This window comes from Macrobrachium nipponense, chromosome 39, assembly GCF_015104395.2.
Source record: "Macrobrachium nipponense isolate FS-2020 chromosome 39, ASM1510439v2, whole genome shotgun sequence".
Lineage (NCBI taxonomy): Eukaryota > Metazoa > Arthropoda > Malacostraca > Decapoda > Palaemonidae > Macrobrachium > Macrobrachium nipponense.
In genome coordinates, this window is record NC_061099.1 from 14,971,540 (window position 1) to 14,985,171 (window position 13,632).

Genomic DNA, 13,632 nt, shown 5'->3' on the forward strand with positions numbered 1-13,632 from the left:
TATGAGGAAACGATGTGTACAGTACTGTAGTCCCTGAAAACTGAAACTTTTGTCTGTTCTTTGTCTGTGATTAAATGTTCGCCGGGTGGGTGTCCCAAAAGGAGAGGCCACAGCAATTTGTCAACGAATATGCAGACATTCTGCTCTTATTGATTTTCAACTTCGATACAAAAGTGGATCATATTTATAGTCTATAATATAATAATACAAGTATTAAAAGATATGATATAAATTATATGTGTGTGTGTATATATAACCATATATATGCATATTATAAATACATGAACGTATGTATATTTCTTGGAGAAAAGACATATTCTCCAAATTGAGTGAGGGAAGAGATTGGGTTCCAAATGTGGCCGATTCCCCTTTTGGATTCTCCACTCGGCGAACGGTAGGCCATAGTCGCTGCATCCTGAAAGACAGATTATGATCATGATTATCATTTCTTTGTGCGTGCGTCTGTCTGTCTGTCTGTCTGTCTGTCTGTCTGTGTGTTGTAATGATCAAGGATTGCTATGCCTTTGTCTCCGAAACGACCTCTTAACTGTCGTCTTGGTGTTTTCTCTCTCTCTCCCCAGGGATTAACGTGTTTCTTGTGCTACGCCATCTTCGCCGCCGTTCTGGGCATGTTCCAGTTTGGGTACAACACGGGCGTCATCAACGCCCCACAATCAGTCATCGAAAACTTCATAGGGGACTGCTGGAAGGAGCGCTACAACAAGAACATCGAGGGCAGCATCCAAGACCTCATTTGGTCCATTGCTGTGTCCATCTTCGCCATCGGAGGGATGATAGGCGGCTTCTGCGGGGGATCCATAGGACATCGATTCGGCAGGTAGTGTGGAACTACCTTTATGTAATGTGACTGCTGGGTTTTGCATACACACACATATATGAATGATTATCACATCACCGTGATTCATTTAGATCATTCGAGCTACAAATGTCCTTTAATATCTAATTCGCTCTACCTCGGAATTGATATATTTTCATATATGTACCGAAGGGGGATTTTTAGTTGATAATAATTTCGTCCCCTCATGGGACGAAATTATTATCAACTAAAAATTCCCCTTTGGTACATATACGAAAATATATCAATTCCGAGGTAGAGCGAATTAGATATTAAAGGACATTTTTAGCTCGAATGATCACACACACACACACACACACACACACACACATATATATATATATATATATGTGTGTGTGTGTGTGTGTGCGTGTGTGTGTGTCTGTGTCTGTGTGTGTGTGTTTGCAGTTATCTTTCCATGTGTGATATTTTTACATGTAAATAAATCGTCTTATTATCGATATGTTTTTTGGGCTGCCTGTTTTCGAAGCTGAGGAATGACTAATAATTTGGTATAATTGTAAAGATAACGTAGGTTTTTGTGAAAGGATTCACTATCATTGTTTTATTGGTCTGTGGAAGGTTTCCCTATTTATTTGTTTTGACTATTTGTGAACTAATTTCAACCGCAAGAGATAAGGTTGAATGTAAAGTTGAATGAGTAAAATCAAGAAAAAGCATTCGTCTTTATGTGTTCTAACTTCTTTCTAAGAAAATTAGTATGCACAATGGACATGATGATTATTATTTGTATTATTTAAAATGTGGCGTACTGATGACAATATTGGAGTGGCATTTTTTAGGTTAAATAAGAATTGCAGGTGTGTTCCATACGTAAGGGGCTATCTACCGGACATCACACGAAGAAACAATCCCATTTATTTCAATCGAGGGTCTCCTAGCATCAGCGTATCTCAGTGTTCTATAAGAACCCATCCTCTCCAGTCCTCGCTCTGGAGCCCATTTTTCCACTGATGCCTCTCCAGAGCCTTTGCAAATCGAGACTGCAAACTATATTCGCGCTTCCATTTCAGAGATGGGTTGTGTGTGTACTTCATCAGAGTGATACTCGTGGATATTGAATCTCTCCTCTTGGACGCTGTTGGGGTCAATGTTCCTCTCTGAAGCTTCTTTTATAGATTCATATCCTTTGTTATCGTTTGTTCAATTCACTGATGTTGTATCTAGTCTTCACTTCACCCTACTTCTTCGAATGGGTTATCGATCAGCTTTCGCCCATACTTTGAAGAAGACTTTCATGTGGGTGACGTCATTGTACTCCTCACTATTGGTTATACATCACAACCAAACTGGTGTGGGACTAAGACTTTCACCATTTCCCTCAATATTGCGTCGATGAAATTATTTTGTCACACCCTTTTCAACTTGACTTTGTCGCAACTGTGCATCTCTTATCGCTTTTCTTTGCCTCTTCACTAAAATGTATCTTGGTTGTTGTGACCACATTTCCATTTCTTGGACTTTGCCCCTTATCCTTGTCAGATTTTCCCTTGGACCCAGCTCAGTTTTGAATGGAAATTTAATATCCTCTGAAATCACTTTGCTTAGAGTTGTTAAAAGTCACTTTGTTTCTTCTGTATATTGAAGGAGGAAATTTTCCTGTAAACAACCAAGTGGGTATCATGTCTGACTGGTGCAGTGCTTTTCTCACGTTAATTGGGTCCGTCAGTAGCATCTTTCCAAGGACTTGTGGTCAGCAGACGTACCCTTATGGGTTGTAGATACAGCAGAAAGCTATACCCTTCTGCTGCCACTTCTTCTAAAGGGGAAGAATACGTATGATTGAAAATGGTTTTATTATTCACATTTTGTTTCTTTAAAATAACGCTGGTGTTATGCTATTACCTTATTGAGAGAGCCTTCTCTTCAGTACTTGTGAAACTGTAGTTTGCTCATCCAGTGAAGATGCCACACACTGTTTGCGTGGCTAATTCTGCTCAGTAATTCCAGTGATGTTGATCCTGTCTTGGTCTTCCCTAATCTTATGTGCTGATGCATGTTCTGTTTGTGAGTTCTTGTTCTTTAAAGACGAACAAACCTCCTTACCGAGATTGTATTTCCGGAGAACATCTGGTATGTTCGGATTGGTTTGTTTACCTGTTATAAGTAAATGTGTGTGTATGTGTCTGTGTATGTGTGTGTGTGTGTGTGTGTGCAGTAGCAACTATTCCAGTAGAGCTGAAAGAATTTTAACAGGCTATAACATATCATGCTTGGTTGGTGTTATTTCCCCGTAGTTTCTCATGGTATTCAGTATATATAATATATTATATATATATTATATATATAGATATATACTAGATATATATATATATATATTATATATATATGCATATGAAATATATATGTATATCTAATATGTATAATTTTATGCTTACCATTATTAGATTGACAAGTAATTTGTTTATCTAAATATGTAACTCATGTTTTTACTATGTTATAGTACTACTCTTGTAAACATTCTGTCAACATTTTGCTGTTATTGCCTAATGATTTGCATTGCAGAAAGAAAGGGTTACTATTGAACAACCTATTAGGCGTAGGAGGCGCTTGTCTAATGGGCTTTTCTCAGATGTCCTACTCATTCGAGATGCTCATCTTAGGTAGATTGGTAATTGGCATTAATTGCGGTAAGTAGAATTCATTTGATGACGTCAGCTAAAGTTGTTACCTTGACTGGACTTCAATGGTCGTACTCTTTGTCTTAGAAGAATAAATGTTGTTAAAATGTTTTTTTCAGAAATTTTTTTATTTTTTATTTATTTATTTTTTCTTGGCTAGGAAATTTGCATGTTGACGTAGCTTTGAAATTAACTTAACATCAATGTTATCTTGAAATACGTATGGTTGGGTTTTATAGATTAACTTGTTACGTGCTTTATAGTGCTGTTCTTTATTTTGAGTTTGAAAGTTTTATTCAGTAATGTAGTTGATATTGATTACTCTTCTGTAGAATTAGAGTATATGAATGGCAATATTTAAATGTAAGTTAAGCTGTGAAAATTTTACAGCTGTGTTTTATTACTTTTCAATGCTAATGTTCTTCACACAAACATTACACACACACACACACACACACACATATATATATATATATATTATATATATATATATATATTATATATATATATATACATATATATATATATATATATATATATATATATATAGATATATATATGATGGTTTGTTAAATTCATTGCATATTATGTGTTGTTATTAATTTACGCTACTGTGATATCTCTCTTTCTCTCTCTCTCTGTCCACACACACACACACACAGAGACACACTCATGTATGTATGTAAAATGGCTGGGTATATTAAATAGTGCAAAAGTTCCAATCTTTGGGTAAATAGTTAATAATTAGAAAAATACTTGGATCATTAATCTATCAGCAAAAAGTAATTTACCAAAAACAGGCATTTTTTTTATATTTGGTTTAAAGGAGGCACGTTAATTATGTATTCGAGGGATTCAGTGAATAGCTTCCTTCCCGAAGTAGGTACCAGATAAAGATATTTACGGAGCAAATCCAACTGACTTTCGCTTCTGGGTGGCGAGCCAAATGACGCCATTAAAATTCCATGCCTGGATGATAGACATCAAGAAGAGATCTTTCAATCATTTGGCGAAGATTATCGGTTCTCCACGAGCTGCCTCAACATCATCAGTTCAAGACCATCAGCTGATGTTCATACAAAAATGTTAAAAACCCTCAAGATTTCTATGTTGATATAAATCCGAGGGGAAGATGTTATGTTTGATTTCACGATAAAAAAAGAAACGGAGTTTTATCACAAGAAAATCCGATATAAGTTACGGGTAAAATTTAAATGTCAGAATTTCGTTAATTTAAATCGTTTGCAAATAACACCGTTCAGTGACATGGAAGCCAACTCTAATAGATAATTCCTCATCTTAGGCAATTCTGTAAATGATTATTGCTCGAAATCCTCTACATTTATTTGTGACATAATTGATCCAGTATGACATAGTTACCAGTCCAAATTAAAATCCCACTTGTGAATGAAATACCAGTTCTATAACCTTCACCTTCTTATCTTCATGTTATTAAGGCTTTACTTTGTACTACTTTAGTGTTTATGCTTTTCCTGCGTTAATATATTTTCATCCTTATGCAAATAATTATATTTAAATTATATTTTATGATAACCTAAGATAACAGACAGTAATTATAAAAATATATTAAGTTCTATTTTATAATTGATATGTTTTTTGTGTTTAATCTCTTCAACAGGTTTGAACACCTCTTTGGTGCCAATGTATATAAGTGAAATCGCTCCGCTCAACCTCAGGGGAGGCCTGGGAACTGTCAATCAACTGGCAGTGACTGTCGGCCTCCTTCTTTCACAAGTCCTTGGCATAGAGCAACTTCTGGGGAATAGCAATGCGTGGCCCATTCTCCTTGGTAAGATGATGATTCCGTATATGTTGTTGATTCTCTCGCTCAGTATTGTTAATTCTCTCTCTCTCTCTCTCTCTCTCTCTCTCTCACACACACACACACACACACACACACACACACACACACACACACACACACACACACACACACACACAGTTCAGAATATATGATTTATTCTTTCATTAAGTCGAAAGAGCTCGTATATGGTTAATGAATACAAAGAACTTATGAGATTAACTCTTGAAGTTCTGTGCTTTGCCGTTAACAAAACATGTTAGTAGGTTCAGAAAGCACTTTCACGTCAAGTCACGGCCCTCACTCAGTTAGCAGTCTTGAAAGTGGTTCAGTAATTACATGGATAAGTACTTGAATGGGGTAAAGACTTCATCAAGTGACAATTGCTTGGTGGCATTACAGGCACAGGAATTCCGTTAAATATAATCGAAATGTGAAATATTAAATTTGAACGTTATAACAACAATGTAGAAAACTACATTTTCTTTAACATTACAGATAATGAACATTTAAATTAACACGGCAGCTTTTCAGAAGCTCTGAATATTATCATCACTTCCATTATCTGAACTCTATAAATTATACGTAATAAATATAGCACATTGTACCTCACCACTGAAATCAGTACGCGATATTATACCTCATAGAAGCTAACAAGATCTTGTATAACTATAAAGCTTGTTAGTTAAGGTTTTTTTTTTCTGTGTGAAAACAGGTCTTGCAATAGTTCCGGCTGTGATGCAAATGGTCCTTCTGCCAGTCTGTCCCGAATCTCCTCGTCACCTTCTCATAACCAGGCAGATGGAGGATGAAGCTCGCAGAGGTGAGTGCGTGTCCAGATAATGTTTTAGGTGCGAATCTTTTCTTTTTTATTGTGAATGAATAAGCAACTATTTGAAGGTAAGCACCGTATCAGGTTTTGTATGACTGCTATTTCTGTGGAGGCGTATCTTTGAATTGTTTTGAGTGATTATTCACTCAAACAGAATTAAGAGTAATTCAAATGAGAGCAGTTCACCATAATTTTCAGTAAAAATGTAACTTTGTTATACACCGTTTAATAGGTTATTTTTTTAGGTTTATTTGGTTAGGATATTCAAGTTAAGATTGAATCATAGGTAGTGGGAAGAGCTTATTAAATATTGTTTCCATTTTTATTGTAAACCAAAAAGCACTTTGACGGGTAAAAGATATATGCCCTCCTGCACCTCTGGGATGACTTGAAAAACCTTTGCTCTCCCACATTTCAAACTCATGAGAATGGCTTCTCAGCTTTCAAAGACTGTGTTTGAATTATGTGGCCAGAGCATTGTTAGTTTCCAGATATGCATTAACTTTTGATTATTAATACTTTGGCCTAAGGTCTATTGGTAACTTTACTTTGAATGTTGTCACAGGAGCCAATATAATATATATAGATATATAATAATAATATATATATATATATATATATATACTATATATATAAACATAAACAATGGACCACCCACCTTGAGCCAACTTCATTTGATTATCACGCATGTTAAGAAGAGTATAGTCCTATGCACGTTCATAAATTCTGTGAAAAGATAATAATTAAACTGACAAAAAATGAAGTGTGCTATCACAGACACTGCTCGATCAATTATTATTGATTGGCAGATGTAGGTCACTTAATTTGGAATGATAGGCTTGTTTAACTAAGTTAGAGAGATATGGGCTGTAACTAAATTTATTTTGATGTCCACATTTTGAATGGAGGAAATTTTCTGCCAAGAGGAACAGCTTCGTGTGCTTGAGGAGCCGTGCCTGCTTTAGTAAGAAAACCATCCCACTTGAGCCCAAAGATTTGTTGATTTTCATATATTGAAGGAAGGCAAACCCGTAAGGGAGGACAGTAACGAGTGGTTTCACATGCCTAAATAGCTGTGCTCGCATTAGTAAGAAAGCCATCCCGTTGCAGCATTGAGGAGACTGCGGGCCTCGGCTCATGTGGAAGAAGACATCGAGGAAATGCGAGCGGAGGAAGCTGCCAACCAGTCAGAATCGCACATGAGTATGCTGCAGTTGGTCCGATCGTCAACTCTGCGCATGCCCCTCACCATAGGCATTGTTATGCAACTTTCGCAGCAGCTTTCAGGCATCAATGCGGTAAGTACTCGCAGTCTTTTTGTCACGTTCTCCAAAAATATTGGTCAATCATTTGGAAATAATTACAGAATAAATATAAAAAGTTGCTAATATTTCTCCCCAAAAAGTAGGTATTACTTCAGTCTCAAAATTTATGTGTACTTGATGTATCTGGAGTGTAGCATAACCATGAAAATACTTACTTTGTAAAAATTGATGTTATAAAAGACTTGAATAAGTTATAGGTAATGGGATATAAAATACTGTGTTTTTAAAATCTCTCTTACATATAGCTAAACTACATCATTGGCTATGTAAAAGTAGTACTTTTGAAAAAAAAAAAAAAAAAAAAAAAAAAGAAAGAAGTTGACAGAAGCGTAGTTAAGATCAGATTATGAAACAGAGAGTGAAGTGAACCGTTGGGGTTTCAGCAGAAGTAGAATTTTTCTGGGATTCTCAAAGCTTGATGTTGTTGAAAGGTGCCTATGACTAAGTAATCAGCGAATATAAGAAAACTGCCAAACACTTCATACAAAGGTTTTTTATCTCCTGTACACTTTCTGTCCCATAATTTGGTTTTGCTTACATTCTGCTCACTTACTACCTATCAATCATTCCATCTAAATAAGAGTTTTTAATATTCGATCATTGCCAGTTGGTAAGTGTTTTTCCTATATTTGTAATATACTGTACAGTGGCAATGTCTGAGTGATTTGTTTTTGTTGGTTATCTCATTTATTCTCATGCTCTAAATGATTTTTTTTACTAAATGTACTGTATGTCAGATTTTCTGGCTCTGCAGAGTGGTCTGTTAATTGGAATCTTTATTTCTGAGCTGATGTCTTTCTTTGATATTAATGGCAGAACGGAGGACGTATGTCTCGGATATACATACATAAGGATTTTTACATTAATATCAACTAAATTCATTGAGTAAACCTTTGGATTAATGGATCATATTGCGAAACCAGAAATGTCTGACCATACTGTAATTGTTCAAACAGTATGTAGGCCTGCATGGGGGTTTCTGTTCCATGCATGGATTTTGAGTCAATTCATGAAGTACTGTAATTACAGTTAGTTTATAGGCATAAAGTAGGATTATGTAATGCTTTCCTCCTGTATATAGTTTAGTTGCTGTTACACAATTAACATTAACATAACAACTTTGATTTACAGTGAAGTTTAGGTCAAACTATTACAATTTGCTCTTAAGTTATACTCAAGTGAATTCACTATCACAAGAAATCAATGATTAGTACCATGCTATTTTTTGGTCCATGAGAGATATCAGAACCCAAGGCTTTTTCAGTACCCCCAAATAGGCTGGCTATTGTTTTATCTAGATACAACATTTGCTCCTAAGAGATGTAGACCAACTAAATTTGTCTAGTATTTTTAATCTCATTTTAATTCTACATCTTTTTTCCTCTTATTACAATTTGCTATAGCCGTCCCTGCAGTGCCATAAATATTCACATGCTTGGAAATTTGCAGACAAAGCAATCCAAATATTTAGAACCATTCCTTTCATTTAAACTGAACATTGCTTCAAATTAATGGTCATTCACTACTTCAGAGACACTTGAGACAGTTTTTCAATATAGGGATATATAGATATATATATATGGGACACAAGTATTTGTTCATGCTGTTGTGTTGAGCAGTTTTCTAATATCTTATGAAAAGTTGTAGGCACCAACATTTCATGGATGGAAGAGTAATTGCAGACTTTCATCATGAGCAAATAATTGATATAGCTAATATATATACGTACATTCATGGCTGTGATATGCTATGATCCATATAGTTACAAAATAAATATAACAGTGAATGTTTTATTCAGTGTGGTGTGCGTGTCTTCCGTTGTGTGGTCATGTGCCCATTTTCATTTTGTGTATAATCTCAAAAAGTATGTTCAAATACTTTGTAGTGAATATATGTAACAACAGCTATTGTAATGTTTGCCTTAACTACATTCTGCTATAAAAAGCTAGAGTATAAAGGAATCTAGCACAGTATATTCCATTCATTAAAGGGACATTTATTTAAGAAGCATAACTGAAGTGCAATGAATTATATAAAGACAATTCTTTTGGGGAGTTAGGAATGTTGGAATTTAGCCTTTAGTATTCTTTTTTGGAGTTGAGTCAATCCCAGTACAGTGATATTGTTGCTGCATTGCAGGTCGATCAAATTGTTCCTGTACTGCAGGTGAATCAAAACACAGAAATTAATTTTCAGGAAAACAACCGTTAGAAAAACTTATATGAAAACTTAGTACTTGTTTCATTATTTATTCTAATTTTCACCATTACGCGTTGCAGGACACTGCCAAAATATTTATTGCCTAAATGGGTTATGCAAATTCATTCTTTTCAATAACTCATGCAGGGATTCATGTGGCTGCTGCAGCATTCGGTATGATTTATTTTCGTTTGGCAGGTGAAATCAAGAATGGCAGTTGTGTTGTCTCATGAGAGTACAGAAGTACTATTATCTTGATTGTTTAGGATTTGAAGAGATTCTTGTAAGAGTCAAATGAAATTCTTAGACAATTTTCATTCCTTATGAATGCTTTGGTTGATTTCTCTTATCATATAGTACTGTATTTAACTGTTGGTGTTTTCATGATGATGAACACGAGGAAAAAGTATTTTTGGTTTATAATACTCATTGTGAAATGAGATTTGCAGTCGTTTATTCTGTATAACATACTTTCAAACGGAAATGGTGGTTTAAGATAACCCGAAAGTAGAACTTGCGTGCCAGTTATACAGTGTTTGGTTTGGTAATCGTTATAGACAGCAACAAATGTTGCTTAGAATTTGTTTGCGGTTTAGCACAACTTGTAGGGATGTCTGCATAACTGAAAGGACTGGTTGAGAAACATGAACTTATGGAACCATTATGGTATAGAACTCAGACTTCAAACTGACTGATACTGTTGCTGTGATATGTTATTATGACATATTATGCGCTGGCCTTCACATGTTTTATGAACACTCTCTCTGCATAAAATTAGCTATCATTGCTATCAACGTGTAGTTCTGTTTACACAACAATTATATTCTTATTTTAGGCATTCTGCCACCCACCACCTTGACCATGAGCAGAAACAGGCCCACTGAACTTCATTAAGTAGAGCAGCAATCAGAGATGATGGTTGTGCTTACTTTCACAGACTTAATAGAACTATTGAGAGGTCTATTTCGAGTCAGTAGCAAGGTGATTATATCTTAAAGCAACTAAATGCTAGCCAAACGTTGAAGGTCATGGTTGATCATTTTTGCCTCTCTTTTAAGAGCATAAATGTCCAGTTATGAGATCCAGATTCTAATAACACTTATGCATACAAGATGCAATCTGTCCACCATCATTTGCCAAATGCTTTTGGAAAACTTTACATTCTAGTTGATGCCCAGACATATTAGATGCTTTGTCGGACTTTGTTAACTAGCCAGGTATAAAAATGATCAGTATTTGCTGCTGATTGATATTTTCAAACAAACCTGGAAAAGAAGCATCTCCCTCACAGTTTTCTGAATAATATAGAACCGTTTTCCTCACTAACTCGTGAGGCAACAGACAGAACAGATATCACGTAAAAGGTGGCCAATATGTAGGATTAAGAAGGTTTGACTAATTCTGACATTTGCCCAGTCTAGGAGTCCTGGCACTTGCGAATCATTTTTTCTCCTAGAACCAGTTTGTTCAGCAGATAATATGCCCTAGACCACCAGTTTTGCTTTGGTCTTTGAGATTGTTCTTAAGATGTTCATACTATGTTTGGTATAAAGACCAAGTTTGGAATGATTGTTTCAATTTTCTGAATTCTGCTTGAAGGTTGGATTTAGAGACAAATTTGCTGAACCACAGTTAAACATCATTCTCTTCCATGTAACCCCATAATTCAGCACTCCACCACGGGTGTTAGATACATTTTTCATAAATTTACATCATTGGGAATAGTCCATTGATATGTGCAAGAGTATCTTGCAATATCCCTTGTGTTTGGCGAGAGGTTTGGCCAGTGACAGGTGGCGAATGAGGAGAGTGTCAGATGAGGGAAGGTGTGTCACAGTTAATTATAGGGGGCTTTTATAATCTTTCTATATAATAATTGTTATTCAGTCAAGTTCACTATGTTAACGCCTTTACATATCTTCAAGTTAACAACCGTGACGCTTATAAGTATCCAGGAAAGAGAAATATACTGCTCCAAACGTTCATTTATCGGGATCTTGCTTCCTCTAAAGGTTCGTTTTTGCTTTTTCACGAAGTTACTTGGATTTCTTACTTCAAGAACAACCTAGACAAGAATGTTTTCCCATTTGATGTGTTGGAACAGGAAGGGTTTCAGTTCATCTCCTTTTTGCTGCCTCATTACTTTACCTTTATGATAATGGTAGCATACCTGCTCATGTGGAATCTGTAAGGATGACTTCGTTCGATTTATTGACACACCTATCTCGAAACATGATGTCAGGTCATGATTGTAGACTATTCTGTCGTTTCAAAGAAGCTTTTCCACCAAATATCTAAGATTCTTCATCTCCTTGAGCAATTATTCTCCAAGGAAGCTTCTCATATTGGCTGGGAGAGGTTAGTACATCTGAAGTAAGATCCCATCGTTTGTCATAGATATAAGTTTCAAACTTATTATAAATTCCAATATCAGTTTCTAAAGATAAACGTAATATATGAGGGACATTATTTATACAGCACTAGAAACTTCAAGAACTCCATGTAAAATTAATTTTAAACAGATATTCTGATTATTCTAAAAGAAGTTATTATCAAAAAATCTAACAATAAACCTACATATATCAGAATTGCTCATCTTTAATTGATGTTTCAAAACTGTGATCTATGTTATATATATATATATATATATATATATCAATATATTATATATAATATATTATATATAGATTATCTATATATATATATATATATATAATATATTATTATAAGAAGGATTGCATTTAATAAATTTACAGAATTTGATTATTCCCTTGATATGACAAATTTCTGGGTTCCTAGGTTCACGCCCGGGAGCCGACGAAATTATTATCAACTAAAAATTCCCCTTTTCAGTTAACATAGTATTTGAAAATGTATTAATTCTGAGGTAGAGCGAATTAGATATTAAAGGACATTTGTAGCTTAATGCGTATATATGAATCACGGTGATGTGATCAGACTCTCATACATTATATATATATATATATATATATTATATATATTATATAATATATATATAGAGTACTTTTAATTATGACTTATATATTATAAATATATATATATATATATAATATATAATATAATATATATGTGTGTGTGTATTGCAAAAAGCTTTTGGCCACCCATTATTGTTTTTGTTGGTTTAATGATCACAGTGAATTAAACCCCTTACAAAATAATGTGTAGTATAATTAATCTGTAGGATTCAAGAAGAGAGAGAGAGAGAGAGAGAGAGAGAGAGAGAGAGAGAGAGAGAGAGAGAGAGAGAGAGAGAGAGAGAATTCGCCATTTAAGTAAGTTCACTTGTATCCAACAGCCTATTTTCAGTGAAGACGTTATATGTCTTGAAGTAGTTTTATGAGGAGTCTGAAAAAGGCGAGTTTCAAGTTTAAGAATGTTGTTTTTTGTGAGGCGTGGATTTTTTTGCCCATTTATAATAAATCTAGATCAGAGCGAGCACCTCTGTAGCGACAAAAATAGAATACTGTTTTTGCTGTTGAAAAAACAAATACTATTGAACCATTTCATTAATGACAAGTTGAAGAGGTCATTCTACCACTCGCATTTCTAGTCTAATATCATGAAGAAGTGCAGTGCTTAGTAAGTCCTTATTAATTACCTGTCAGAGTCATCAATGCCCAGAAAATTTAGTTGGATTATTTGAAAAAAAAACTATAGAGGATTGGAACCTTTATTGTGGAGGTTCCCTTTTATGACTGTAGGAGGGCTCATTCTCTTGTTAATGGAAGATCTAATTGGCAGCTTGGCAGGTTTGGTGACTAGTTATGGGGTCACCCCAAAACCAGTCTTTATGTGACCTCTGTGGCATTTGGTGTTGTGGACAAAACAGAAAGCTTCTCCATTGCATCCTTGCGTATATTCATTGAGAATAAAGCATCAGTTGGCGCTTTTGAGAGGCCATCATTCAACATCTCGGCCTCCAGAGAGGCAGATAC

General features: G+C 35.1%; 1 protein-coding gene across 7 annotated transcripts in view; it reads left to right on the forward strand.

The window, feature by feature from the left end:
• LOC135210146 (glucose transporter type 1-like) overlaps positions 1–13,632 on the forward strand; it is a 372,059-nt gene that overhangs the window by 288,243 nt on the left and 70,184 nt on the right. For all 7 annotated transcript variants that reach the window (XM_064242967.1, XM_064242965.1, XM_064242966.1 and 4 more), the window contains 5 exons: positions 582–838; positions 3,383–3,507; positions 5,138–5,308; positions 6,036–6,143; positions 7,263–7,450. In XM_064242967.1, coding sequence (XP_064099037.1) covers positions 582–838; positions 3,383–3,507; positions 5,138–5,308; positions 6,036–6,143; positions 7,263–7,450 — 849 coding nt within the window. The remainder of the gene's footprint in view (positions 1–581; positions 839–3,382; positions 3,508–5,137; positions 5,309–6,035; positions 6,144–7,262; positions 7,451–13,632) is intronic.